At 41.3% G+C, this 27896-nt stretch overlaps 3 protein-coding genes across 8 annotated transcripts in view; 2 read left to right on the top strand and 1 right to left on the bottom strand.

Annotated features, from left to right (window-relative positions):
• The first annotated feature begins 363 nt into the window (after positions 1–363).
• Positions 364–24091, top strand: acox1 (acyl-CoA oxidase 1, palmitoyl). 3 transcript variants are annotated; one of them, XM_079499927.1, is made up of 14 exons: positions 364–568; positions 2513–2672; positions 6362–6522; positions 8040–8147; positions 8578–8697; positions 9045–9160; positions 9968–10137; positions 17794–17956; positions 18145–18335; positions 18957–19136; positions 19290–19395; positions 19690–19833; positions 20870–21076; positions 21916–24091. In XM_079499927.1, exons 1-14 carry the CDS (start codon positions 460–462, stop codon positions 21964–21966), a joined length of 1986 nt encoding a protein of 661 aa, XP_079356053.1. In that variant the 5' UTR covers positions 364–459; the 3' UTR covers positions 21967–24091. The 3 variants fall into 3 exon arrangements, with proteins under 3 accessions (XP_079356053.1, XP_079356054.1, XP_079356055.1); XM_079499928.1 differs by lacking the exon at positions 6362–6522 and adding an exon at positions 4285–4445 and having other exon boundaries at positions 365–568; XM_079499929.1 differs by lacking the exon at positions 6362–6522 and having other exon boundaries at positions 428–568.
• Positions 11269–13845, bottom strand: LOC306922086 (E3 ubiquitin-protein ligase TRIM21-like; the record flags this gene model as incomplete). Its single annotated transcript, XM_079499479.1, has 2 exons — positions 13311–13845; positions 11269–11335 (listed from the first exon to the last, which is right to left on the bottom strand). The coding sequence occupies exons 1-2, from the start codon at positions 13718–13720 to the stop codon at positions 11269–11271; spliced, it is 477 nt and encodes a 158-aa protein (XP_079355605.1). The 5' UTR covers positions 13721–13845.
• A 613-nt stretch (positions 24092–24704) lies between the features above and the next one.
• The window catches only part of LOC306922413 (inactive rhomboid protein 2-like), a 40172-nt gene continuing 36980 nt past the window's right edge, over positions 24705–27896 (top strand). For 2 of the 4 annotated variants that reach the window (XM_079500000.1, XM_079499997.1), the window contains exon 1: positions 24713–24819. The gene's annotated coding sequence lies outside the window, so the exon portion shown is untranslated. Of the gene's footprint in view, positions 24847–27896 lie in introns of all 4 variants that reach the window. The other 2 variants (XM_079499999.1, XM_079499998.1) reach the window with 2 other exon arrangements.

Raw genomic sequence — 27896 nt, 5'->3', positions numbered from 1 at the left:
TGGCGAAATGTGTTCCATTAAGAATATGCGCAGAACCTTTTCATACATTTCAATCATTGTGGTTAATATTGTAATTTGTAGCCGGAGCCTAGGATTACATTACTTTTGTTATGTCCATTACAGACGTAGACAAGGAATATAAATGCAGACAAAACGACAACACTTAATTTAATAATGCTACATAATATATTTTTGCAAATATTATATACAGAAGGAATAATACAAAACGACGACATGCAAATACAAGGGAACATCAATAATGCGTTTGTATTTTATATATATTTATTTTACATTATAGAGCTGAATAATAAGCATGGGGTGGCACATCTCGATGGGGGAACAGAAAATGTCGACACAAACGCACCAAAGGAAGTTGACATAAATATCATCTCCGGTGGGTCACTCACTGCTGCTAAAAGAGGTCACACAACAGTCAATGTTTGTTTAGTGAGGTTTATAATGAATCCTGACATTTTTAGAGAGCGGCAAGGAGCCACGTTTGATGTCGAGAAACTCACACACATTGTGGACGGTTGTCCAGAAAAGACCCGCAGGAGGCGAGAAATCGGTGAGTTTGGGTTGACCATTTACCATCTATCTACGCCTGCCAGTGCCTGTGTAGCCCCTGGTCGCTAACGCTCTGGCTACTGACTGTGGTCCTGACCTGCTGCATTTGTTTCTACAACTAGTGCAAGCTGCTAGGTCGGGGGGTTTCAACGTTTTCATGCTACATATTGTATACAATGTATACAATGTAATTAATGTATTGTATACATTGTATGTATTGTGTACAATTGTATTTTTTTGCAGATTAAACCTTTTCATAGAGTTGATGGATGGCTTAGACTTGTCTGACAGCATCATTCATCATATTAATGTGTATTTAACCACTTAAACTACGATTATACAATGCTGCTGCTAAAGGAGCCCTGAGGGCTTCTATTGTGGTCCTGCAGGCTGTAATGTACACACAGGGGCGGCCTTAGGAATCTGGAGGCCCGTTTCAAGACCAAATATGAGGCCCCCCCATATACAGTATACCTATAACATAATTATTTTGTTGGTACAGGCGTATTGATGATACAAATAGTTTTTACTGTTCAATATCGCACACAGCCATTACTCTCGACAATTACGCAGCAACAACACCTCCTCATCCTGTCGTCCCTTCACAATAGTGGTGATAGGGTAGCTGATAGTCTTAAGACTTTTGGTTAACCCATCCATCCATCCATCCATCTTCAACCGCCTATCCGTAGTCGGGTCGCGGGGGCAACAGCTCCACCAGAGTGCTCCAGACTTCCCTCTTCAGAGCAACATTTGTGACTTCCTCCTGGGGGATTCCGAGACGTTCCAAGGCCAGTGAGTCGATGTGTTTCCTCCAACTGCGCCTTGGTCTGCCCCGGGGTCTCCTCCCAGTGGGACGTGCGTTGAGGACCTCCCTAGGGAGACGCCCGAGAGGCATCCTAACCAGATGCCCGAACCACCGAAGCTGGCTCCTTTCCAGGCGAAGGAGCAGCGGTTCTACTCCGAGTCTCTCTCGTGTGACTGAACTTCTCACCCTATCTCTAAGGGAGATGCCAGCCACCCGTCGAAGAAAACTCATTTCGGCCGCTTGTATTCGCAACCTTATTCTTTCGGTCATGACCCACTCCATGCCTTACAGCTCAGAGCTGCAGTGTATAAAAAGGAGTTTGTTCCCAGAATCCCATACAGCTACCAATTTTAGCAAAGTTGCGAATATGCCTGTGTACCATGAAGAGTTTGCATAATCAAAATTGCATTGGACTAGAGAGCACCTGCGAATATTTCCAGAGCATTTCTATTTAAAAATGTGCACTTTCTTTTTTTTTCAATTTACGTTTTATTGAATTTTAATCAAACATACATGAACGACTGACAATTGACAAGACATACAACCGAAAACAAAACAAGACAAAAATGTGCACTTTCTAATGGATATGATCATGAGCTAAATAATCTAAATATAGATATTTAAATGATATATTAAGAAACGGGTAATACTGCCTGAGCTTCCTTTTTAAGGATTGTCCTGTTTGCAGGGGGTGCATACTTAGTTTAGACTAGTCATTGGTTAGACATGGGTTAAGGTTAGGTTTAGGTGTGCTGCCCTGTGGGAGGTTAGGGTTAGGGTGAGGGTTTGAGATAGGTTGTAGTTGTAGGACTATTGACTGGTCTAACCAATGACTAGTCTAAACCAAATACTGTCTAAACTAAGTACTGCACCTGTTTGCAGGGTTAAAACGTTACAAAAAGTATAATATCAAACCCAACAAGTTTATACAGGCAGAAAAGTTAACCTGTATGGCTTGGCTGCATCAATTAAAACAATCACAGACTCACGTGTTATGCAATAATGGAGGAATGACAGATGAAATGTGTAAGCCGTATGTAATTCATTATGCAAATTAAAAAGTATTGGCTACTAGTCAGTCACTAAAGTTATTCTCCTCAAAGTATGCATTTTGAATTGACTTCACTCTCCCTATAGAGTCCCTGGTGCTCAACGACCCAGATTTCCAGCAGGAGGACCCAAACTTCCTGTCCCGCAGCGAGCGCTATGACAGGGCGGTTAAAAAGAGTGCTCAGATGATCGTGAAGCTCAGGGAGTATGGCATCGCAGATCCCGAAGAGATCTACTTCTACAAGAGGTACATTTCAAAATTCATCAGGGATTAAACGTACAGCCGAAATAAGCAACCTATTTTTAAATATCGAAAATGGGGAGCAGCAAAGTTACAGCATCAGCAGCATTGTTCAGCAATCAGCATGCCTTCCAGAGGGAAAACGTTCCTTTATATCATGTCATTAATATAATCTCCCATTTTGTCATTGATTATTTGTTCTTTCTTTATTATAATAAATGGAAAATGGAAAATTTTGCATAGCATTTATCTAGCATCCTTCTCAAATGCGCTTTAAAGTGTGCATTAAATTCACCCATTCACACCTTCTCTTCGGGAGCAGTTAGGGGTTTTGCGTCTTGCTCAAGGACACTTGGATATTGAACATAATTATAATATGCTGATAATTGACACAAAACTAAAAAGAAAATCCCTTTTAGGCTTATACTAGCTTTGACATTGCTCATCAGGACACTGTTGTAGGCTAACTGCTCCGGTGGTTGGCAACCTTTCACTTCTGAGCTTAAAGATTGCCCTGTTCCTCCTGGACAAAGCGCCTAGTAATTTTCCATGTACTGCTGTGGGAGTTACTCTATTGATTAACTATAGTTTAATTACTGCAGTGCTAAATAATGAGGACATAAGAAGCCTTCACCACTTGGGAGTGAGAGTCATCAGTCAGATTTTTTTTTTTTGGGGAAAGTGAATCATGTAAATAATACCGCAACTGAGTTATCCGTGTTTGTTCATAAATTAAGCTAGGCTTGTGTTGAGGCTCTTCATCATTAATGTGCTTGGCACCCTGCCATATTGTGTAAGTTTATTTTACAGCGGCTTGTTTTTCCCTCTGTAGAGCAAAGATCATGAGATTACAAATGGGTCAGAGGTGATTCAGGGACTGAGCGTTTCTTCGTTCTGTTAACGACTGCATGCTTAGTAAATTATGTCATTATTACAACAATATATCTCTTTCTTACATGTAACTGCTCAAAATGTGACAACTCAATAATTCACTCTGACTGTACTTAATTAATATTTCTGTAACACTCTATACTACAACAGTAGTGGATGGAGTGTTATAAAGTGTTATAGCTTATTACGCTGGTCATTTTTACTGGCTTCATCTTATGTAACTACATCAGGTCCCAGTCATAATGAATGAGCACATAATCACATACATAAGATTCATCAGTAAATTGTGCACCATTAAAGGACAGTTGAAGCACCATGCACTCAAATGATCAAATAGAAACAACTACTGTCAGAAAAGTCTGTGCTCCAGCAACAACGACGAGGAGAGATTCAACCTTAACCACTTAACCCTAGTACCCATACTTTGTTGTATGTCAAAAAGGGAAAATGGCAGATCTGTGTGAGCTTGTACATCTGCTATTTCTGCTGTATTCGCCTAGTTTCAGCCTAGGTTTGCTTATTATTTGCAAAATGCTTGCCTATAATATATTATGACTTACCCACTAGTGATGCTAGATTCATGTGGTTAAATGTCGACACTGCTGTTCATATAAAAATATACTACAATCCTTCATGACATTACGGGCTGACCATCAATGGATATTCCAAATGGAAACAAATCAAAGACGGAGTCCTAAGTTCAGTATCTCATGTTTCCTTCACCCAGTGTGTTTAGGGGCCACCATCAGGAGGCACTGGGTCTTCACTTCGTCATGTTTCTTCCAACGCTGTATAGTCAGTGTGACCCCCAACAGTTCAAGAAATGGGTCCCTCTGGCCGAGTCTTTCCAGGCCCTGGGCACCTATGCCCAAACTGAGCTTGGACATGGTCAGTTCTGGATTTAGCCTTTACAGCGTTAATCACTGCTTTGTTGTCCTGCAGACAACACAATAAAATGCCAAGCTTCGCCAAAATGATGCACAATTTTCAAGCAGAGAAAAGTAGGACTTTATGAAGAAATTATGACCTGGTACAGACAACACATTGTGCCAATTTCTTGTAGGAATTTGACAGATCAATTATTTAAATGAAAATCACAAAGGTTGCTTTGTTTTTAATTACACGTGTAGATTAATGCGAGTTGTTCAGTTGAATTGCTAATATTGTTGCTTTAGTGATTTGCAGTAGCACAGTAGATCATTATAACACTGTATTCAGTCATAATCTGTCTTTTTCCTTCCAAAATGTTATATACATTTTTATTTTCCATCAAAACTCCTGTTTGTTTGTAACTAATAAATCATGAAGCTTGTATGCATCTTGATAGTTGGTCCTATACAATTCATTTGGTTATTAGTGGCATTAGAAAAATTATTAGCTCGATAACCACAGCATTCATTCCAGTTAAGTCATCAATGTGTGTAGGTACGGGGTTGTGCTGTTGACCAAATTGGTGAGGCTCTCGGATGCCTGGATAACGTATTACTTAGTCCTCTTGCACTTCAGGGCACGTAGAGCCAACCAAAGCCACCAGGTCTCTCCATCTGGGTCTGTTGTGGACAAGGTGTTGAGCTTGTGCCAAAGTCACGTTACATGCTCTAAGGTCCTGGGCTATTACATCCAGCCAGCGGGTGCGGGGGGCGCCTCTAGGTCGTCTCCAGCCGGCTTGCTGGGGATTGAAGTCCAGGATGGTGCGTGTTGGATGTTCCCCCGGCAGGCGAATGACGTGGCCATACCAGTGCACTCGCTGCATTGCTGCGAGACGGGATGCTGGTTGGGTTAGCTCTCTTAAAGTTTGGTTTGTAACATGCTGGCTCCACGTGATGCCTTCAATCCTCCTGAGGGCTCTGGAGTCAAAGCCGTCAAGCCTGGCTGCAAGAGTGTTATTCAGCCGTACAGGAGCACAGAGATGACGGAGGCATTGTAGACCCTTAGCTTTGTCTCCCTTGATAACTAGAATGCATCAATTGAAACAAGGCTTTTTACACTGCCGTCACCAAAGTGACAGCATGCAGTATTTTAGCTATATGACGTACCCTAGTGCCTTTGAAGAGATTGAGTTGCAGCTCCTGAATATCCTATTGTTATCTGAGAGGCAGATAAATCTGTGATGTGTAAGAATATATAGACCAAGCAAGCTTTGTTTGCTTTTGTTTCATGCTTTTGACTCATGTGCTCACGCATATCTATTTTTTTGGCCTGTGTCCTTGGCTTGAGATGTTGTTTGGATGCCTATGATCTCACAATGGGGGTTTCTGTATCTGTATGTAAATTCTGGGCTACTGCTGGATCAAGATACCTGGAATTCCCGCAACCAGCTGTCTGATGGATTTTATATTATAACATTCAAAGCTCCAATGTTGTTTTGGAGTAAATGGCTGGTCCAGGGTAGCTGATGCTTTTCAGTAATTTATTTCATAGTTATTTATGAATGAACATATTTTGTTAATTTTCATAAATCAGTCAAAAATGAAAATTTGTGATCAAGTTTATGAATGATCGAATGCAAATATTTTGTGTTTCAAATAGGCACTTTTTAAATCAATTCGCACAATATGCTCACAGGTTTTGTTTTCTCTGTCATTCTTTCTTCCCCCTTCTCTCCCCTTAATTTGTTCCAAATTATTTCCAATTTCATTCTACATAATTAATTTGGGATTCATTGGGTCATATCTTCTCCATTGTGCGCCCTTTTCTTTTGTGGGTCTCCATGAAAAATCCATCTCTTATGTCTTATTACCTCCGATATTTTTTATTCTTATTTCCTCCTCTTTTTGCCATTGCCCCATGATTCCTTGGTTTAGTTGCGTGTGCCGTGATAGACCATCTCCCCTGGAACTCCATTTGGGGATGTTCCTGCCCACACTGCTTAACCAGGCCACCCCAGAGCAGATGGACCATTTCTTCATGTCTGCCTGGAATCTGGAAATCATCGGCACCTACGCACAGACTGAGATGGGCCATGGTAAAATCAACAGACCTAAGACAGACTGCATCTCTGAAATTGTTGGTTTGGACCAGAAATGGGTCATTGTGCTTGGCCTTTACGTGTGATGAGATATTTGTTTGTTTTCATGAGGCTGTCACTAGTTGACCCCATAATCAATTTACCCTCTTACATGAATAACGAATGAATACCTCTTTCAAGCTTGATACAAATGTATTGTACAGTATACCTCCAGTCCAAGGACCCCTTACGAGAGAGAGGTGGAGAGAGAGGGAGCGCCCCCCACTATCTATTGTGTGAAACTGTGCTGCGTAAATGTATTTCAGAAAGCCTCCCATGCAACTCGCGGGGCCGGAGAGCCTTCTTCAAAGCTAGCTGACCATATTTAGCCGATTGTCTCATCAACGTCTGTTGATGGTTGAGATATTTGAGAGCGTTGCAGTATTCCACATTGTTTAGTAAGTAGTACCTATGGGCTGCCTCCAAGTGATGCTGATGCTTTGATGGCTTCATAGATTCCTTTGACAGTACAGCACTACAGTATGTTAAAATCGTCTCACACAATTTGGCGACCGCCCCGTAGTTACTCCAAGGACACCTGACCTTAGTGGTCCTGGACCCCTTGTTGAAGAGCCAGAGCCTGGTGTATACAACTCTAAAATCATGATTTTATTTTCTTCACTGAAGTTAATAAATTCCCATTACAAATTCTACGAAAAAGTGCATGATTCGTGAAACTGCCTTTCATGCCGTCTGTTAGTCCCATTGAAAACAAATCAGCTTACAAGCCTAAGGAATCCTCCTAGTATAGATTTATATTTATTAAAGTTTGCATAGTACAGTTCTTATTGTGTCCGAATCTGCCTCTGGTTGCTGTATCAGTGGGTGCTGTCAGAATAGAAGGAAATCTAGAACTTGTGCCCCCCTTCAGCCCTGTGGTAAAATAAAAGGAATTGTGGAGTTAGGGTGCGTCTGTGTGAAGAAAGTGTTATTATATACACACTATGGTACAGTTTATGTTGGTTTTGTACAGAAAACATAGCTTCTTTTTTTTTTAGCCCTTTTGGCCTAATTTTTGTTTGAGTGCAAATGAGAAATATTGACTCAAATCAAATATTACATTGTGTAATTTAACATTCATTCAAGATGTTTATAGAAATCTGTCAAATTCCTACAAAGGGTTAGTGCTTAGCATCATTTATTTTACTATTGTATTGAGAAAATAAAGTGCTAGAGAATTGTCCATCATTTTTGACATTTTGAAATGAATATACAAAATCACAACTCGCCATTCAACAGTTACAAATTCCTTTGTAGTATGCATAGAATAGTATAATATAGTATTTACTAACCGTATATTCCTATGACCTTGTGATTTGTAGTTTGTGTAATGGGTGCTTTGATCTCAATACAGATTTGTGTTCCTCCATAACAATATTATAACTTCGCCTTCTATGTTGTATATTGTATCTGGCTTTGTATGTGTGCGTGCGTGCGCTTGAATGTGTGTATTTTGTGGGCCTTGTTTGTCCTAGGCACACACCTCAGAGGGTTGGAGACCACTGCCACGTATGACCCTGCCACACAGGAGTTTGTCTTGAACAGCCCCACTGTTACCTCCATCAAATGGTGGCCTGGGGGTCGTAAGTACCTGCATTCTGCAATGTTTCTTAACCCATTATGAGCTGAGGTTGATTGAACAAATGCCTTCTAAATCAGTATAGTATAGAATAATATATTCTCAAACCTTTTTGTGCCAAGGACCCCCAGAAGGATATACATTTGTCCACGTACTCCCCTATCTGTGCCAGGGACCCCCCAGAAAATGATTCAATATTTTTCAAACACTACAGCTACATTTTAAAATATGTATTTATTTGTATTATATATGTTATAGCTTTTTCTTTTTCCCCCTGCAAATGTATAACACTTTATTATTATTATTATTATCATCATCATCATCATAGGCATCCGTCCATCAGTGATGACGATGGATTGTGCCTGAGTGGTCAGGTTTTAATGATCTTGTTACCACCCTACCACCCTTCATTCTCTCTCTCTGTTTCGCTCCAGTTGGAAAGACATCCAACCATGCCATAGTCCTGGCCCAGCTTTACACTCAAGGCAATCACCGTGGTCTACATGCTTTCATTGTACCACTCCGCAGTATGAACACCCACGAACCACTGCCAGGTAACTCGTGCTCTATTTCTCTCGATCTTTGTGTGTTCATGCTTGTTATGTGATTGTTTGTATTTACATTACAGTATACCAACCAACCATACTTATTTATGTAATTGAGAAAATGTTCCCTGACCTTCTAGTCATGTTAAGAAGCTCAGTTACCACAGTCATTAATACTTCACTTGATCAAGCGGATTTCTTTTTTTTTTTTTACGTCCGTATAGCCCGTACAGGACAAGCTTCAGACACGCCTCCTCCTTTATATTTATTATTTATTAATATGAATTCATATTTATTTCTGTCTCTTTGTTTCTCCCTCTCTCTGCCTGTCTATGTCCTTTTGACTCTCGTCTCAGGAATTGTGATTGGCGACATCGGCCCAAAGTTTGGCTTTGATGACGTTGATAATGGCTATCTGAAAATGGAGAATGTGCGAATTCCACGTGATAACATGCTCATGAAATACGCAAAGGTAAACTTCTGCCACTGACTGACTAATAACATAAGGACATGGTTTTACTAAAACCTGTTAACGGTATATCAATTATGATTTGCAGTTAGTAATAAATACAACTTTAAAAGTTGCCACCTCCCCAGCTCAACGACACCAATAGTGAATCACAGTGCCCAAAGCTTGATGCCCAGAAACATCCCGAACAAAGTAAAACTATGCAATACAGAGGGAAGGGTCTCTGCAGACACTGCCACACACTAAGGGATGATTGTTCTTTTTTGTAGAAGTATATGGCCTCTATCTTCCACCTGGTGCAAGACGGCAATTATCATTGCTATTTTCCAACCGACGCAGTTGGAATTTTCATGCCCGATGACCACATTGTCTTAATATATACCATATGATCTTGCACACATCGGTGTGCGAGAGTCTTAAAATTGTGTGTCAATCTTAAAATTAGATCCTACCGGTCATATATTAGTTGTAATGTATTTGATTCATTTGATAAAAGTTGAACTACGATGCACATCTATTGAAATATTGTGTGTGTGTGTGTGTGTGTGTGTGTGTGTGTGTGTGTGTGTGTGTGTGTGTGTGTGTGTGTGTGTGTGTGTGTGTGTGTGTGTGTGTGTGTGTGTGTGTGTGTGTGTGTGTGTGTGTGTGTGTGTGTGTGTGTGTGTGTGTGTGTGTGTGTGTGTGTGTGTGTGTGTGTGTGTGTGTGTGTGTGTGTGTGTCTTCCTTCCTTCCTTCCTCTTGGTTGGAGCAACAGTTCAAAAAGCATTGACTTTTAGTCTGATTTACTGTTTGTTGTTTTTTGTCCACAAGGTGGCACCAGACGGCAGCTATGAAAAGCCTCCCAGTGCCAAGCTGACCTATGGCACCATGGTCTTTATCCGCTCCATGATCGTAGGCGAGTCCTCCCGTGCCCTCTCCAAATCATGCACCATCGCCATCCGCTACAGTTCAGTCCGACATCAGTCTGAGATCCGCCCTGGGTGAGCAATTACACAGAAACACACACACACACACACACTTGGACAGGCAATTATACAGGACCCACATAGCACATTATCTACTCAACCTTGTGCCAGTTGAAACAAGTTGAATACAGTTTCTTTGTCTACACAGAGTTTGCAAGCAAAACATACACAACACAGTGACGAAACGAAGCCAACAGTGGCCAGGCCTCTAACATTACAAGGACTAAATACTGATACAATTATAGCTTCTGCTTCATAATTGAGGTCTTTCGAAGCAGAGTGATTGTGATATAACTAACAGTGCATATATTGTTGTTATATCCATGCCCAATGTTGAACCTACTACTGGTTATTGTGTGTACAGTATTTCACTTGATGTTGCCCAATAAGAGCAGAATGTGGAAAAATCAGCTGGGACACTGCGGTCTGAGCATCGAGGCTTCTGCAGCGGCAGGGCATCATTTTTTGAGGGGCCATAATATCAAACTGAGACTATTTGTCATTTTCAGAATTAATACCATCAATTATGTGAAATAAGGTACAAAGGGTATAATACATCTTTTCAAGTTATTGGAACCCAATCAGACATCTTGAAATTACTTTATACAATTTTATTTGTCATATTTCTTTATCAAGCGAGTTGTTCCATCAATTCTGTTCAAAAAAACAATAGTTGGGAATGTAGTTATTTCCCAATTTCATACTTTTTCAATCTACAAATAATAAACTGAGATAGACTGAACAAACATTACTTTATGAAGTCATTGGAGACAAACCCAAAATGTGGTGAGCTACTTGAAGTCACAAAACTCTGCAGAACCTCCAGAATATGATGCAAGCCAAATTCCAGGATAGAGAGTCTGGGTGAATGTGGTCTGGACTCTGGATAGAGGGTCTGGGTGAATGTGGTCTGGACTCTGTGGAGGAGAGTCATGGTGTAGAACAGCTGCTGTAGAAGGACCGAATACCTGCACTGTACACTCCTACTCTGGAGGATTCAGGCCCTGCTATTCTAGTGTCAATATTTCTGTGTCTGATAACATAACCTTCTTTGGAACACCATAAAGACCAAGATTTGTCCTTGTTCCTTGTACCCTGTTCTGCCTATATCTTTATGTGAGAGTGCTATATGAACAATGTTTCCACTCAACTCCACTCTACCTCCCAGTAATAACAGCCTCCACTCAGGCCCTCTTTACTCAGAACCTGACACCTTTCAGTGATAGTCAGATATTGAATTGCGGTGTTTGGATTCAGTGTGATTATACATGAACATCGTAAGAACTCAGCTCTAGTCTTGGGCTCTGGTGGTGTTGACAGTATAACATCCACTATATTCACTGTCTCTGGAATGTTTGTCCATTCCCCTTTAAGAATGTCCTCCATTTTGTCCTTCACCTGTATTACAACTTTAGTCACGTATTCGAAGTATTACAACTTTAGTCACGTATTTGAAGTAGCGCAGAGGACGGACAATGCTGCTGACTGGGTGTGTAGATACACCCTTGAGAGGGTGGCGTAACTGTAGAAAATGAATGTCATCTTCTGATTGTGTGAGCTGCTCCAACTGAGCATGTCTTCTCCTCAGTTCAGTAAACTCTTGTTCTACACACTTCCTTAGTTCATCAGCCCGACTCACTTCATGTTTCTGCTTGTTTCTGATCAGATCCTTCACCTCAGATTGTCTTCTTTTAATGGAAGTGAAGAGCTCAGTAAACATTCTGTCACTGTCCTCTTCAGCAGAATGATTAACCCTTAGCCCGCCATGAAACGTAGCCTACGTTAATTGTCGGGAAGTGACAAAATACGTAGGCTACGTTAATTCAGTTGTATAAAATGTTTTGATCCGATCTAGTGGAAAGGCTACTCACATTAGCTTCGGATGGCTATCTGTTGTTAGCCATAAGACTGGATCGCGCAAATTTTGGCCACAAGGAGGCGGGCCACGCTCATATATTCTGGACTACTGGCAGGATATCCACTCCACCTTGGAGACCATTCTGTGTTTTAAGATACCTCAGACTTGTTCCTTTTTATTGCTGGGAAATATCCCTGAAGAGTTTCTAATGCATGATAAATATTTAATCAAGATCCTCTTAGCAACAAGTAAGAAAGCGATCACACGGTGGTACCAACAGGACCCACCAACGAAAGAACATTGGATGGACATTACTGAGGAACTGTATGTTATGGAAAAACTAACATTCATACTTAGACTACAAGAGGATAAGTTCTATAAAAAGTGGGAAAAGTGGGATCTCTTCTCTCAGCCTAGCGATAAGAAGATTTCAATGACTGTATCTTGTAATATGAAAAATGCAGCTTTGTCTTTTTTCTTTTTTTTTTTGTCTTTTTTTCGTTTTGTCTTTTTAGTTTTGTTGTCTTTTCATCAATAAAACATAAGTGAAAAAAAAAGGATTGCGTGTGCACACACGCTTTCAGTCGCTTTAGACTCCAAATCCCCCTCCCAGGTGGCATTTCTGGTCAAAACAACGCTTATTGCACAGAGCCTAGTGGTCTCAGTAATGGCACCGCCGCCGGCTTGTACTTCTCATCAGCTAGTGAAACAACCGATCTGACAACACACACCATTCAATCAACATCCGGTTCCGGTCGCGGTGTTTTGGATCACTTTTGTAATAAAGTACCTTGATTGTCTCCACCAGGCCGAAGGCATGGGGAGAGAATATGTTTTGCACTCCGTCCGTGTGTGTGTGTGTGTGTGTGTCCGTCCGTCCGTCCGTCCGTCCGTCCGTCCGTCCTTCCGTCCGTCCGTTACCAGCTAATCTCCGGCACTGTTAACCCGGTCGATGCCAAACTTTGCACATACACTCCCTGGATGCCAACGATGAACCTCTGCCCCGCATTTTCCAGAACGGCCTGTTATAGCGCCACCATGAGGCAGCTTTTCACATTTTTTACCTAAAACTGCACCGATCTGCGTGAAACGTTGCATGCACACTCCCTAGAGGCCAAGGACAAACCTTTGACCTGCATTTTCCGCATCTGCCTTTTATAGCGCCACCAGGAGGCCGACTTTTGTAAAACACATTTTTTGATATTACTCCTCCAGATTCTGTGCCCAGAAGGGCACTTTTTCTAGTTTTATATCTACCCTCTCCTAATTTTTATACTTTTTTGAGTGCTCAGTCAGATCGCCACCTTTTCTTTTCTTCAACATTTGGCACTGGTGGCAGAGGTTATTGTGGCTCATCTTCAGGTGTCTGTCTAGGAAGTCCTGAGATGTGAAGGCGTAGACACACTTGGGACATTTGAACTCCTCACAGTGGTGGCATCTTTGTTGAGTTTTACTGGCTTTCTCTCGCTTGTGCGTCTCCTGGTGGAGTCCTGTGTTCTTCAGTCTATTCACCACTTCTGCTAACATGATGTTTTTCTTCAGAATGGGCCTCGGGCTGAAAGTCTGACGGCACTGTGGACAGCTGTAGAGTCCGTTCTGATCCTCCTCATCCCAGTAGCAGTTGATACAGTCCATACAGTAGCTGTGTCCACAGTTAATAGCCACTGGATCCTTCAGTAGATCCAGGCAGATGGAACAGCAGAACCAATCCTCGTCCAGTTGAACTTCTTGTTGTGCCATTTTTACAGCTAGCTGACACTGTAATGCAGAGATATCTGGGTTGTAAGGTTAAAATATCGATCTACATTTTATATAGGGCTTGGATGGATGCTTGTCACGATGACAATGCCATGCAGTCGGATGGATGCTTGTCACGATGACTATGCCAGTTGACTATATCCATATATGGAGTTCTACATTAGCATAATACCAGCTCTGGTAGAATACAAGCATATGAACAAACACTATTTCTGAATGATTGAGACTCAGACCATTGTAAAATAATCGCTTCTGGAAAATAAAAGAAGCCATATAATTCATTATTGTCTGCTTTTCGATGTGTACACTGTCATTTAATAGAGGTATCTAAAGGGGCCAAGAGAGAAACGGTACGTTTCTTTCTTGAACGTGCCAAGTATTGCAGGACTGTCCATCGTTTCCTTTCTGGCAAATAATGTTTGTTAATGAGCTGGTTCAGCCGGCTCCATTCACTGCCATGTATTCCATCAAACATCGGGTGGGAGGTGAGCGTCATGGCGCATCCCCAGCATCTGCACCCCACTGCAGCATGTACCGTAAAGAACGTAATAAGGGGGAAACACAATAAATCTTAAGATTGCTGAGTTTGGAGAATTAGAGAATTATTCCTTACCGGCAAGGCAAACATTTTGTGTTTTTCTGAGACCAAACTAGATAAATCCATCAGGGACGCTGAGATTGAAATTGAGAACTATTCAGTAGTCAGAAATGATAGAAACCGTAATGGGGGTGGTGTTTGCATGTATATCCACAAAGATACTGAATTCATTACCCGTACTGACTTACAGCATGTTGAAATTGAAACTGTGTGGGTTGAATTAATTTTCAAAAATGCGAAATCACCTCGGACAAATCCAGAATCTCCAAGAAAGGTGTTATTGTATGCGGGCTTAGTGATCATTTCATGATATTCTGTACCCGCAAAAAACAAAAACCAAAGTCTGGCTGCCACAAAGCAGTCATATCAAGGGACCTCAAAACCTACTCTAGTGAGGCCTTTAACCAAGAATTGGAGAGTCTGGATTGGTCCGATGAGCTTAACAGCACACTTGTCGAAGAAGCTTGGCTTGGCTTCAAAACCAAATTTACATCAGTACTGAACTACATGGCTCCTCTGAGAACCATCAGGGTCAAAACCCGCTCGGAGCCATGGATGAATTCGGACATAATGACTGCAACGAATGCCAGAGACAAAAAATGCTCTGAATTTCTAAAATGCAAGTCAAAGCTTGCCAAGCGCTTCAACAGGGGTCTCCAAGCTCAGCTGGACAACCTAAAAACCCAACGAAACAGGCTAAGAAATAATGTTACTGCCATGATCAAATCCGCCAAAAGTAACTTCATTAATAATAAAGCTGAGGAAAACAAAAACAATCCTCGAGAGCTCTGGAAGCTACTCAACAACCAATTAGGCTATAGTCAGAAACTGAAAACCAGGTTTTCAAACATAAACATTAAAGCGAACAACACTCATCACTGACAAGCTTGATGTGGCCAACTACTTGAACATCTTCTTTACAAACATATCAACAACGCTGGTTAACAATCTGCCCTCCCACTCTGGGCTCTTTGGTGTAGAGCACATTAAAACCTTCTACAGAAACCTAGGTGTTTGTAAAGACGATTTTAAATTAGTTATGGTAACAACTGATGAGGTACTTAAGAAACTGAGTGCCCTCCAACCCCACAAGGCCACTGGCCATGACAATATTCCCTCCAAGTTTCTCAGAGACTCAGCCATCTCTATAGCTCCAATCATCACCCACGTAGTAAACCTCTCCATCAAACAGGGACAGGTCCCCCTAGATTTCAAACTGGCCAAAGTAACCCCCCTGCACAAGAAAGGGAGTAAATTAGACCCCGGCAACTACCGCCCTATTTCTATTCTAAGCTCCATCTCGAAAGTGATGGAAAAAATAGTCTATGAACAGGTTGAAAAGTATCTTGCCACTAATAAATTATTGTACGAGTTCCAATCTGGCTTCAGAACATCCCACTCCACTGACACATGCCTTCTCTATTTGAGCGACCACATCAAACAAGAGGTGGACGCTGGCAAATACTGCGGCATGGTCATGCTGGACCTCCAAAAGGCTTTTGACACAGTGAACCACTCCATACTGGTTAACAAGCTAAAAGCAATTGGTTTCGATAGCACATCAGTGAGCTGGATGCAATCCTACCTGGAGGGGAGAGCACAGATGGTGGAAGTGAACGGAACACTGTCCCCCCCCCTCCCAGTGAGCTGTGGCGTTCCACAAGGAAGCATACTAGGGCCTCTACTGTTCCTAATATATGTTAACGACATGACTTCAGCTTGTGACTGCAACTTGTTCCTGTTCGCAGATGACTCGGCACTGCTGGTCTCGGACAGGGACAAACTGCAGGTTGAAAATGCCCTCAGCTCTGAACTCGGTAGAATCTGCACCTGGCTCGCTGATAACAAACTATCTTTACACCTGGGAAAAACTGAATCCATTCTCTTTGGATCTAATAGTAATCTCAGCAAGGCAAATGGCTTCTTGGTTAGAGTGGGTGACAATGTTATCACACGTAAAGATGAAATTACCTACCTAGGTTCCATCCTGGAGGCTAATCTTTCCGGTGATAAAATGGCCACCAACGTAATCAAAAAAGTCAACCAAAGAACAAGATTCCTTTACAGGATCTCCTCACTGGTCGACAAAAACACCTTGAAGACCTTAACAGGAGCCCTTGTACAAGGCTTCTTTGACTATGCATGCACCTCCTGGTACCACAGCACCTCAAAGGCCCTTAAAACTAGGCTCCAGACCTCCCAAAACAAACTGGTCAGGCTCCTACTTGGCCTCACCCCCCGAACCCACCTCACCCCTGCCCACTTTGACAGACTGGCATGGCTTAGGGTCGGCGACAGAGTACAGCATCTTGCAATGGGTCTGGTCCACAAGATTCGATACTCCACCAAGATACCCATGTACCTGTGTAGATACTTCCTTAATGTTAACGAAGTCCACACCCACAACACCAGAGGGAGTGCAACGAATCATGTTCAACCCAGATTCGGCACAAACAAGGGACTAAATTCTTTTCGCTCCTATGCCACCAAAATGTGGAACGCCCTACCAACAGTCATTAAGACATGCGAATCCCTTGACTCCTTCAAAACCGCTCTCAAAGGGCACCTACGGATGGCTGCAATTCGAAACTGGCCCCCGTAAAATCTGAATCCCCCCCCACCGCCCCCCCTTTTTCCCCTCACTGTATATGTTTCTTTTCCCTTTTTACCTCCATTATGATGAATTCCTGTACTGTTCTTTGTCTATATAGAAGTGTCTATTTGTACGTCTCTAAATGTTTTGATGAATTGAACATGGTGGACCCTGTTGTAAACAAGTGTAATGCTTAATTGGGTCGTCCACTCACAGTTAACAGCCTTTGTATTGAGTTTGTGCTTGAAATGTACTGTAATTCTGCAAACTGTTAATACAATTTTCAATCAATCAATCAATGGAACTAACTATAGCTTTGGATCTAACTAGATGGATGAGTTTGGAACTAACTAGATAATGTTTGATGTCAGATGATTGCATTTTATGACAGAAATTAAACCGACACTATTTTGAAATGCTTCAGGGTGTTTTGTTGCCACATTTCCGCCCAAACATTGAAGTTAATACCCTGACTGGATTACAAAATGGAAAGCTGTGACCTTCCTTCCAAGGCTACCCTGGGTCCAAATTTGTTTTCCATTTTCACTTTGTAGCTTTTTAATTTGGTTATTTTATTTTACTTACTCTTGTTTACAAGAGGTAATCCTTTAGTGAATAAACAATTACACTGATTAAGGAGATTGCAATTTTAAAAGATGAACAGTAATTTCAAATGGTTTTCTCCTTCAAACTCACTACATAGAAAATGACAATTTGAATCATCACCGTTACATTTCATGTTCACATGAAGATGAGCAAGTGCAGAAGTCTGGTACCCACAAATCTGCCTGTGTCAATTTAGTAAATTAGTGTTTGTTTTTGGTTTTATTGGAATAATCAGACCTGCCCTTTCTTGTTCTGTAGAGAGCCAGAGCCCCAGATCTTGGATTACCAAACGCAGCAGTACAAACTGTTCCCTCTGCTGGCCATGGCCTATGCCTTCCATTTTGTCGGCCAGTACATGACCCAGACCTACCACCGTATCACTGGAGACATCAGCCAGGGAGACTTCAGTGAACTTCCGGAGGTACTAACGATACAATCACGTACATGCACCTGCACTTCACAAACCAGATGACTAATCGCTTGTTATTTGTACAAATATAATTGTGCAAACCTGCTGATTGCACACACTTTGTCACGTCCTGCTTCTGTGGCACAAGTTCTCTCACAGTAGCCACGAACACATTTAACCTCTTGCCATCTCTTGTTCAGCTCCATGCCCTGTCTGCGGGACTGAAGGCCTTCACCACATGGGCGGCCAACGCAGGAATCGAAGTGTGCCGTATGTCTTGCGGGGGCCACGGCTACTCTTGCAGCAGCGCCCTGCCTGACATCTACGTCAACTTCACCCCCACCTGCACCTACGAGGGGGAGAACACAGTCATGATGCTGCAGACTGCCAGGTAGGTGTGTCCCACATATGTTCATGCATACCTGGGTGTGACGACATTTAACTTGAATCCTATCATTATATTGTGAGGAGCACTTGGGACACTACTTGTCTTCACAGTAGAACAACATTCACATTAAATACGATCGAAGTTCCCCATTTGATTATGTAAAAAAATGTAAAAAAGAAAATAATAAAAAATCAAAAGGTCCTGTGTCTGTCAAGTCTGTAAGCAAGCATACAGACACAACCACAGCCCATGGCCATACACACTTTATGAGAGTATGGTAATTTATATAGAATCTTTATCCAAGGGGCTTTACATAGATGTGCATTACATTCACCCATTCACCGATGGCGGAAGAAACCATGCAAGGCACCAAGTTGCTCATAGGGAGCAATTAAGGGTTCAGCGTCTTGCTCAAGGACAAGGACACTTCGACACTAACTCTGGGCGAGCCCGGAATCGAACTGGGAACCTACTTAACGACAGTATGATATATTCAACTGAAAATCATGTTGATATGTTTTTCAGCTGAAAATATGTCACTTTTTGACACAGTGTGCATAAAGACTCTCCCTGTCTCTCTTTGTGCCTTTTGTGCCCTACCACTGTGTTTCTTTGTACACACAGGTACCTGCTGAAAAGTTACAAACAGGCGCGGGCTGGCCATCAGCTGAGTGGCATCGTGTCCTACCTCAATGATGCAGATTTGCGTATGGTCCAGCCCCAGCCTGTCTCAGCCAGACCCACTGTGGTCAATATCAATGACCTCGCCAGCTTGGTGGAGATCTACAAACTACGCGCTGCCAAGTAAGACAGCAGGCTACTCTGATTCTTGCTATTCTGATCTCATGTCAGCCAATGTGTATCCCTGAATGTGCTGCTAACTGACATGGTTGTTTTTATGTTCATTCAATGTCCTACTCGCGTGTGTGTGTGTGTGTGTGTGTGGTGTGTGTGTAGGCTGGTGGAACTGGCAGCTAAGAACATCCAACAAGACCTGCATCACAGGAAGAGCCAGGCGGATGCCTGGAACAACAGCGCCATTGACCTGGTCAGAGCATCAGATGTAAGTACTGTGTGCGTGTGCGCACACATGTGTGTTTGTGTATTTGCGCAGTGTTTGGCTTGAGATGTCCTTGGCCAATAAATTCGGGCTAAATGTAACTTGAAATATTTAACACAAATTAAATTCTCTCTGCACCTATGTTTTTTGCAAAACAATAGTTAAAAATAGTTATGCACGAACCTGAGGAGGATAACTATGTAGTACACTGAGATCACTGTGAACCTGTGAATCAAGTGCTTTCGTCTGGGGGGCGATTCGGGACTGCCTTATCTTATTTCTCTTCCTCCTCACTAGGCACATTGTCACTATGTGGTGGTGAAGATTTTTTCAGCCAAGCTGACAGAGATCGGAGACACCGCGGTACACTCAGTGCTGTCAACCCTGGCTCTGCTCTATGCGCTCCAGGGCATTGTACAGAACTCTGGAGACTTCTTACTGGTAAGGAAAACAGTCAGCCAAGCCAATACAATACCAATACATACACGTTGAGTATTTAGTGTACTCTACATCATAGTGTACCGGTATGCTAGTATTGTACAAAACTGTGTAGACTGTCTCCATATAAAATCTCTGATTGAATCACTTGTGTCAAGGTGGGATACTTGAAACGGAACCTTTTAGACGGGCTAACAGTACTAGATGTTTCTAAGATATGGCTCCGTTTTAGCCACATTTTGCTACATCAAGGATCGGGGCGAAGATACTGTACAATTGTTTGACTCTGCAAGACACTCCAATGATTTATTTATCTGCATTTTCCTCATACTGTAAATGCTATCATCTTCACAACGGCACAACCACTTATGTAAAAGTAATAAGTGGTCCAGCTGTGTACCAGACTGGGCCTGAATGCCCCTGTTGTATGCCAGCTTGGAAAATGGGGGCTTTGTGTGAGAGATACTATATATTCATGATCATCACATTCATTTGTACAACATTGTGGAGGTCTTCCTGTAAGTCATATGAGATATTCTGCTCTGCAGCAAATTTCAAGAATTCTCTTTTTGTATTCAGGGTTTTAGATTTAATTTTGGTTTGACTTTCAGTAGAAAAGTAAAAAAATAATAATAATTAGTAAGTAATTTGTATCGATCTAAATCTAAATAATGAAGTATAGCAAGACTACAATTGGCACATTTGCTGTGTTTTGTGTCACTTGCCATAAAGAAATGGTTATTGAAACACAAGTACCTGAAGCCTCTGCAGTCCAAATTGTGATGCTAGTTTGTACCTATCCTGGTTATATAACGGTTACGGACACTACTTTTGTGTTTAATTGCATCACTTCAATAATATTGTTGATGTTGATGTTGCTAGCTAGATATCATCTACTGAAGGCTGAACTATTACATCAATTAGGAGACAACATGTCGAAAAACCATATTGGCTGCCATAGTTAACCAAATCGGTGCCCCAGCAATGCTTATAGTTTTCAGCTCTTTCTCTACATCTTTCTTTTTTTCCTACCCCCTAGGCTGATCTTCTGAGTGTGCCACAGATGCTGCAGGTCTCGCTTCGTCTAAAGGAGCTACTGTCACAGTTGAGGCCCAATGCTGTGGCGCTCGTAGATGCCTTCGACTACCGCGACGAGCTGCTTAACTCATCCCTGGGAAGATATGATGGAAATGTCTATGAGCACATGTTCGAGTGGGCCCGTAAATCTCCCCTCAACCGCACAGAGGTCAGTTCTACCTGGGTCACATACTGTCTGCACCCACACTGCATGCAATGCCTCCACTGATATTTTGACAAATTGGTACCACCTAAGGTGACTGTAAAAAAAACATTTTTGTATTCCTACATGTCTCTAGTTTATATTTTGGTATGATACATCCTACCAGCTACCAATTCAGTAGCTTAATGCCAGTTTACTTACTTATCCCCATTACGCTGGCTGGCGCATAGGGCAGCAACAAAGTTTCTCCACTTGCATCTGTCTTTGGCCATCTTCTCTATGGTCCCCCAGCTCTGATGTTGTTGCTGGAGCTCCTTCTCGATCGTTCTACGCCATGTCATTTTAGGCCTGCCTTTCTTTCTCTTTCCTTCTGGGGTCCAGTGTAATGCCAGTTTATCGCCAGTTATATATGACCGTACCATTAACAACCTATATACGGCAAAATGTTCCAAATTTCATTATGCTTTAAGTAGCATGTGACGTGTCAAACTAGGGGGGTTTTCATGATTCTGAATCCATTCCAAGCTTTAGTTTCGCACGAAAAACACTCCTTGGGCTAAAAACGGCCATAGCCGTCATCACAAATGTGATGAGGTCATCACATTTGGGCACATTTGGGCAAGTGGCCGAATTTAGGCCAAAGTGTTTTTCGTGCAAAACTAATGCTTGGAATGGATTCAGAATCATGGCTTTTCAGAGTAAAATCTGCCTCATCTGCTTGGCACTCTAGCGCCTTTATTATGTATACACAAACTCTCAATTAAAACCGGGATGTGCCTCGGACGTGTATACACGTCTTTAGGTCCTTTTTAACACTTTCTCCCCCACTTTTTTCCCCTCTCCAGGTTCACGAGTCCTTCCACAAGTACCTGAAGCCTCTGCAGGCCAAATTGTGAGTTGACCTTTGACCCTGGACCTCTGACTGTAACAGGGTCAAGGTCATTGCTAACAATAACTAATCCAGTGTGGGAACCCTAGGATGGCTGCCACCGGCCATCAGCTGCTGCTTACCAATCAGAAGGGGCTATTCGGTCTTCCATTTTCCTGTCACTTGCCTCTCCAAATGGAAGATACCCCATAGCACTTACAGAGGCTCAGCTTCCTTTCCTTATGCCTCTTTCATAAAACAAACTAAAAGAAAGAAAATACTTTTATTAGAGACAATATGCCAGTTTTTGGTTTGCAGACTTTTGTCAGACAAATGCCTATTCTCCGACAACGTCTGAGAACCAAAACAGTGTGTATTTTTGTATAGAAAGTATAGAAAATGTACAGGAACCTCTTCGTTCATTTTGTCTGCATTCAGGTCTCTCCTATTCACATCATTTATTTTATAGCTGTGTGAAGAACATGGTGTCCTAAAGCTTCTTTCGGAATCGGTATATGGGCATTATGTTGGGAAGTGTAAATTTGAAAGGCACAAATGAATGTGGATAACTTCCTGAGATACAAGCTTTGGCAGGAACTGGAAAGAAAATGTATTTTTTGGGGTTGAAGAATTGATATAAGAAATGCGCTATTTAAGCTGATCTATTCTCACACATGGTAACAGTTAAAGGGGCATGAAACACAAATTACACGTTTTAGTTCATTGATATATATCGCAACATTCCTGGTCATATTTTTACAAATGTCATGGCTACATGTAAGTATGCAACAAACATGCCCAGATGTGCCCCTTTGGGTAAAAATGACTCATCTTTTGTATGAAGAAACATCGTCAGTATCTAAAACGTTCATGTCTGCTATATAGCTCAACAAAGAAGATGTGGCATTATTTGAGTCTAACTTTGCATGGACATTCAGCCCCGCTTATTGTCAATCATTTTGAGAATTGAGACTTGGAATCTATGTTATCAGTTATGCAGGTGTTAATAGTCCTCTCGCCCTCTCCAATGCTGCTCTCTCAGTTCAGTTTCAGTTCATTGCATTTTTAAACCAGTGTGTGGGTAGAGAAGACTGGGGATTTCATCATCCTTAAAACCCTGAAAAGTATTAAGTACAATGAGGCAATCATTGCATCAATGTGCTTCCCAATAAGACCAGCTTTGATTGGCAGTGTCTGTGTCCTAACTACATTTCAACCTGATGGGGACCCATGTTATCTCTGCCTTTCCTCCCTCTCTTCAATATCAGCTCAACTTAATGTGATGGGATTTATTTTTATTTTTATGCAGATGGGATTTATTTTATTTTTATGCAGATGCAATAAGAGATCCTTGGGAGCATTTGCCTATATTTTATAAGAAATTGAGTTGGAGGATGTGATTTCTCCTCATCGTGTATTGTGCTTGTCACTTGTCACATATTCAAGAATATGTACTGTATGTTTACTCTCTTGCATTTGAGTATAACCTACCTGGGTGAAACACAGACCGCTTTTTGAATGTTACAGATAATGGTTGCAAGATGAAGTGAGATGTCAAATGTGTTTATACAAAAATAAACATCTGTGAACCAGTTTAGGATTTCTGGTATGTGGTGGTAAGGCAAGTGCTTAATATATCCACTCGTGTACAGTTTGCACGGAAAACCCTCCCTGCTATGTGGGGCTTAATTATAACAGAGAATAGTCACACACGAGACAACACTTTAAATTATAGCACATTTCTATAAACACCAATACTGTGTAATTCTACTTTTCTCTTTATTTGCATATTTTCCACTTTCCACAAATTGTTTGTAACAATTGGATTATAATAATGAGACAAGTGAGCTGTAATTTAAAGTCCTAGTACTGTGGACTATAAACTTGATTTATGTGCCTGAGGAAGATGTCCTCGATTAATGTGACTAACAGAATGCATTTCACTTTTCTTTGTAGTTTTTTGTTCTGTTGATTTCTGTTTCTGTATGAAATGTATGACTATCATCATCCCATCCAAGTATTTGATGTTTTAGCTTTTTGTGATATTTTTCTTGAATGATAATGTATTGAAACAAATCGGATGTAAAGTATTGATTTTAATGGTTGGAAAATAATTTGTCATGTTGATCTTATTAATAAAGGGTTTGAATTTATCAGTTTTCTGTTCTGTATTTAATATTTAACCACTAGATGGCCAGCTGCAATAAGCAATAGTGTGAACTGTGGGAGTCAGACTAGTCACTAGACAACTGCCTCCAGGCAATACATGTGTATTGAACAAAAATACTATACATTTAAATGATTTGCTATAAATATTGCATTCATATATAATTACAATATTTACTTTGATCATCACGACAGTTTGGTCTGGAAAATAAGTTGTATTTTTAGTCAAAAGTTATGCGTCCAAGGACTGAGTATGCTACATGTGTGATGTGACTCACATCACACATGTAGCATACTCAGTCCTTTCATGTGAGTAGAATTGGATCATAAGAGATCATGTAGTGATCAAGACGTATTTAGAACAACATCACACTTGATTTTCATTGACAGGACCACAAGTATCTCTCCTCGGCCTCGACGGGGCTCGACCCCTCCCTTCTCCCTCTGGCGGTCAGTTCAAAATAGCCGATCTACAAGCTCACCGCGGGTCGCATCCACGACCCTCTGTGAGCTTGCAGATCGACTATTTTCGGCGCGCGACACCGTCGTACGAAGGAGCATAAAACATGGGCTTTATTCTCCGCCCACTTGTCCAGGGAGCTACAATTAAAGATATTGGAGAAGAACGAAAAGGGAAGTACCGTACCGTTCGTCAACAACACGTTGGTGCACAGCTTACATTCATATGAGGAAATAACTGATATTTATCTCGGAGGTGAGTGGAATCACTTTTTCTTTGATTGTATTGTATTTTTGCATTTGAAACTCAGTTATATTGCGGGCAATTGCGCGATCTTTCTTTCGACCAAAAATAAAGTATTCGTGTTTTAAATTGTTAAAAAGAACGTGTGAAAGGGCAAAGGCAACTCATGCTGAAATGCTGTGTAACATTTTAGTGTTGGAGTTTAGTAACTAACTAAACATGCGACAATTCGTCTGGACTGGAGTAGTCTGGACACGTTCCCACTGAAGCCAGCCGTTCAAAGCATGCTTCATCTGTTGTTCTTGTGGGTCGTGGTAGTTCTGTTCGTGGTTGGAAAACAATTGTGTTTCCATGTCCATGATGTTTTAAAAAGGCATACTATTTAATAAAGTTGATCACAATAAAAGCCCTTGGGCCAACAAACGTGTCCAATGGGTTCAACAACCTCCATTTTTCAAAAGAATGTGGGAGGGAAGGGAATTGGCATATTGTCAGGCGGTCTGTTTTGTGTTTCATTGGAATTGAATTGGTTATGGAAATTTACATTAACTGTGAGACTGTTCAGTTAACAGGGCTTTACTGTCTGTCACTGAACTGACAGACACATCATCAAAGGGTGAAGCTCTTGTTTTTTATTTTCTTATTTCTCTTTCACATGTGTACATACAGAAGACTAAGTATGCTGCTTTAGTCATTTACTAGCCAGTCATTTACAGCAGTGAAAGTAAATAATGCAGACGTTCAGTTGAGTGAAAATGTAGGTCAAGAATGTCAACTAGGCCTACTATGAGTCTGACAGATCGAGGCTGTTTCTCCACGTTTTCTCTTGCTGCTTGCACATCATCTGAATTTATTTTGGGCGGCTAAAAAAACTTTTAACAAGTCCCCCGTCTCAGTTAAGTTACCATATTAATGAATAGTCAGAAAGAGTACACATACGTATACATGCATGCATGCATACACATACATACACATGTATCTGTGTATTAGTGAATGAATAAGGGAAATCATTCCTTTTCATTGCATAATCTTAAAAGACAAAATGAAAATAATTAAACCATCATCTAGTCTATCTATTTATTTCACCATCAATATTACATCTCCAGCACTACCTCGAAATCAGTGGCAACTGGCAACAGTACTTTGCTACTTTCAAGAGGAAAATCACAACATATTGTGTCCTCAGTTAATTAAACAAACAACGTGTTAGTGATTAATGGATAAGGAGGAAATACTACAAAGCCCTTTTATGTTATTTATATCCGGCAAGTATACCACACAATTCGAATATGCAATGCAAATAGTATGCATAATTTATGCTATACTGCTTTTTTCCAGTGCTGATCCACACAGCACCTGCATGGCCTCTTTACGGTTGAACAGCCCTGTGTCTGTTGCACGACAAATACACCTGCCACCAAGCTATGTCAACTGCTATTAGGTGCAAATTAGAACATTTACATTCTGCCCTTACAAAAAAAGAAAAACATGAGTTGAGGTGAAGGGTCATAGCATGGGCCATGTTCAGCTGGAATCACACAAGTTAACCGTGTGTCTCTATTTTTGGCATCTGATTATACTGTAGGTAGGTGAACATACAATATAGCCGATCTGCAAGCTCACAGGCTGTGATGCGTCACTTACTTGTAAGCTTATGGATCAGCAATATGTATTTGTTTTTGGTCAATTGTAATTCCCCTACATATACCCTTTTACTGTATACTTGTTGGTTGATGGGAAAAGTGTCACAAGTGAAAATTATGTATTTATTTACAGCTGTATTTTTTCAACCATGAGCTCCAGACATGTTCTACTCACTTTTTAGACTATCCTGTCTGAGTGATGCATCAGTTCTTAGCTGTCTTTGTTTAGCACAGATATTCCCTCTGTGTCATTTGCTACTTGCTCATGAGGAGAAAGCACATTGGTCAACTGTATTGTTTTTAAATGTGCTCTATAAATAAAGTTGGATTGGTGTGGTGTGGGAAGCGAATAATTCTATCCCATCCCTCCTGGGGCTTTACTCCCATGATTTTATCTGTGTTCCTCAGTTGTTTTGCTGGGTGCCTGGGACACACCCAGAAAAAAATGGTGCTTCTCCTCTAGCAAGAAACCCACCTCAATCCCAAGACTATAATGGCAGGCCAGACTATTGTGATTCCTTCCTGCAATGACATGCCAAACCACATTCCAGACTGCCTGATGCATCATCTGAGAGGGACTTAATGGAAATGCAAAGCCTCCTAAAATTTAAAGGGAGTTTTTGTGGTGGATACTACTAAGACTGACTGTACTGAGTACTGACTATTAATACAGTGTGTGGTCTGTGTGGTGATGTCTACTACAATGTTCATTGCTTTATATTAATTTTCAGGGCTTTTAAAGGAAGTGCTTAGCTTGTTGTGTGATGATAGGCGATCACATGTATCTTTGCTCTGGCTACATGTATGTGTAGAGAGTATTGCTATGCTAGTCTATTTTTTTCCGAGTTCAAATCGGGATACACAGTTTGGCAAATTGACAGGGATTGCAGTACCAAACTTTAAGACCCTTGCTAGCTGTGCTGGCTAAATTCTACAGACGCACACACACACACGCACGTGCACGGTGGGCAAACTGAAGTGTATAAATGGCTTATATCTGGGCAGCAGTCTTTAATTTCCTCACTAATTCTGCATAATTATATGCATGCATGTGCATCTATATGTACTGTAAAAACAACTACATTTAGTCATGTCTCAGATAAATTGACAGGGATAGTTTTGCAATGGGAGCTGGCTTGCCTTGTTCTGCGGAGGTATTTGCTGGTATGCGGGTTTGGGCATGCAGGCTCTTGGAAAAGTTTTCAGCTGTCACTGAAATAATTCAATTCACACTTTTGTTTTTGTTTGAAACCAAGGACTCTTGTGCAAACTATCACAAGAGTTAATGTCAGAGTGCTGTCTCTGCACAGGTTGAATAACCGGTTTATAGTGGCCTTCATTTCACATGAGGGGGTGGTGATTGATGACTATTTTCTTTTCTTTTTTTCCCACAATCTGTTACCCCCATAACTCTGATAATGTATGAATGCAACCAAATGGGTCCAT

The sequence above is a fragment of the Electrona antarctica genome, assembly GCF_951216825.1.
Source record: "Electrona antarctica genome assembly, chromosome: 4".
Lineage (NCBI taxonomy): Eukaryota > Metazoa > Chordata > Actinopteri > Myctophiformes > Myctophidae > Electrona > Electrona antarctica.
This window is presented reverse-complemented; position numbering and strand designations above follow the sequence as displayed.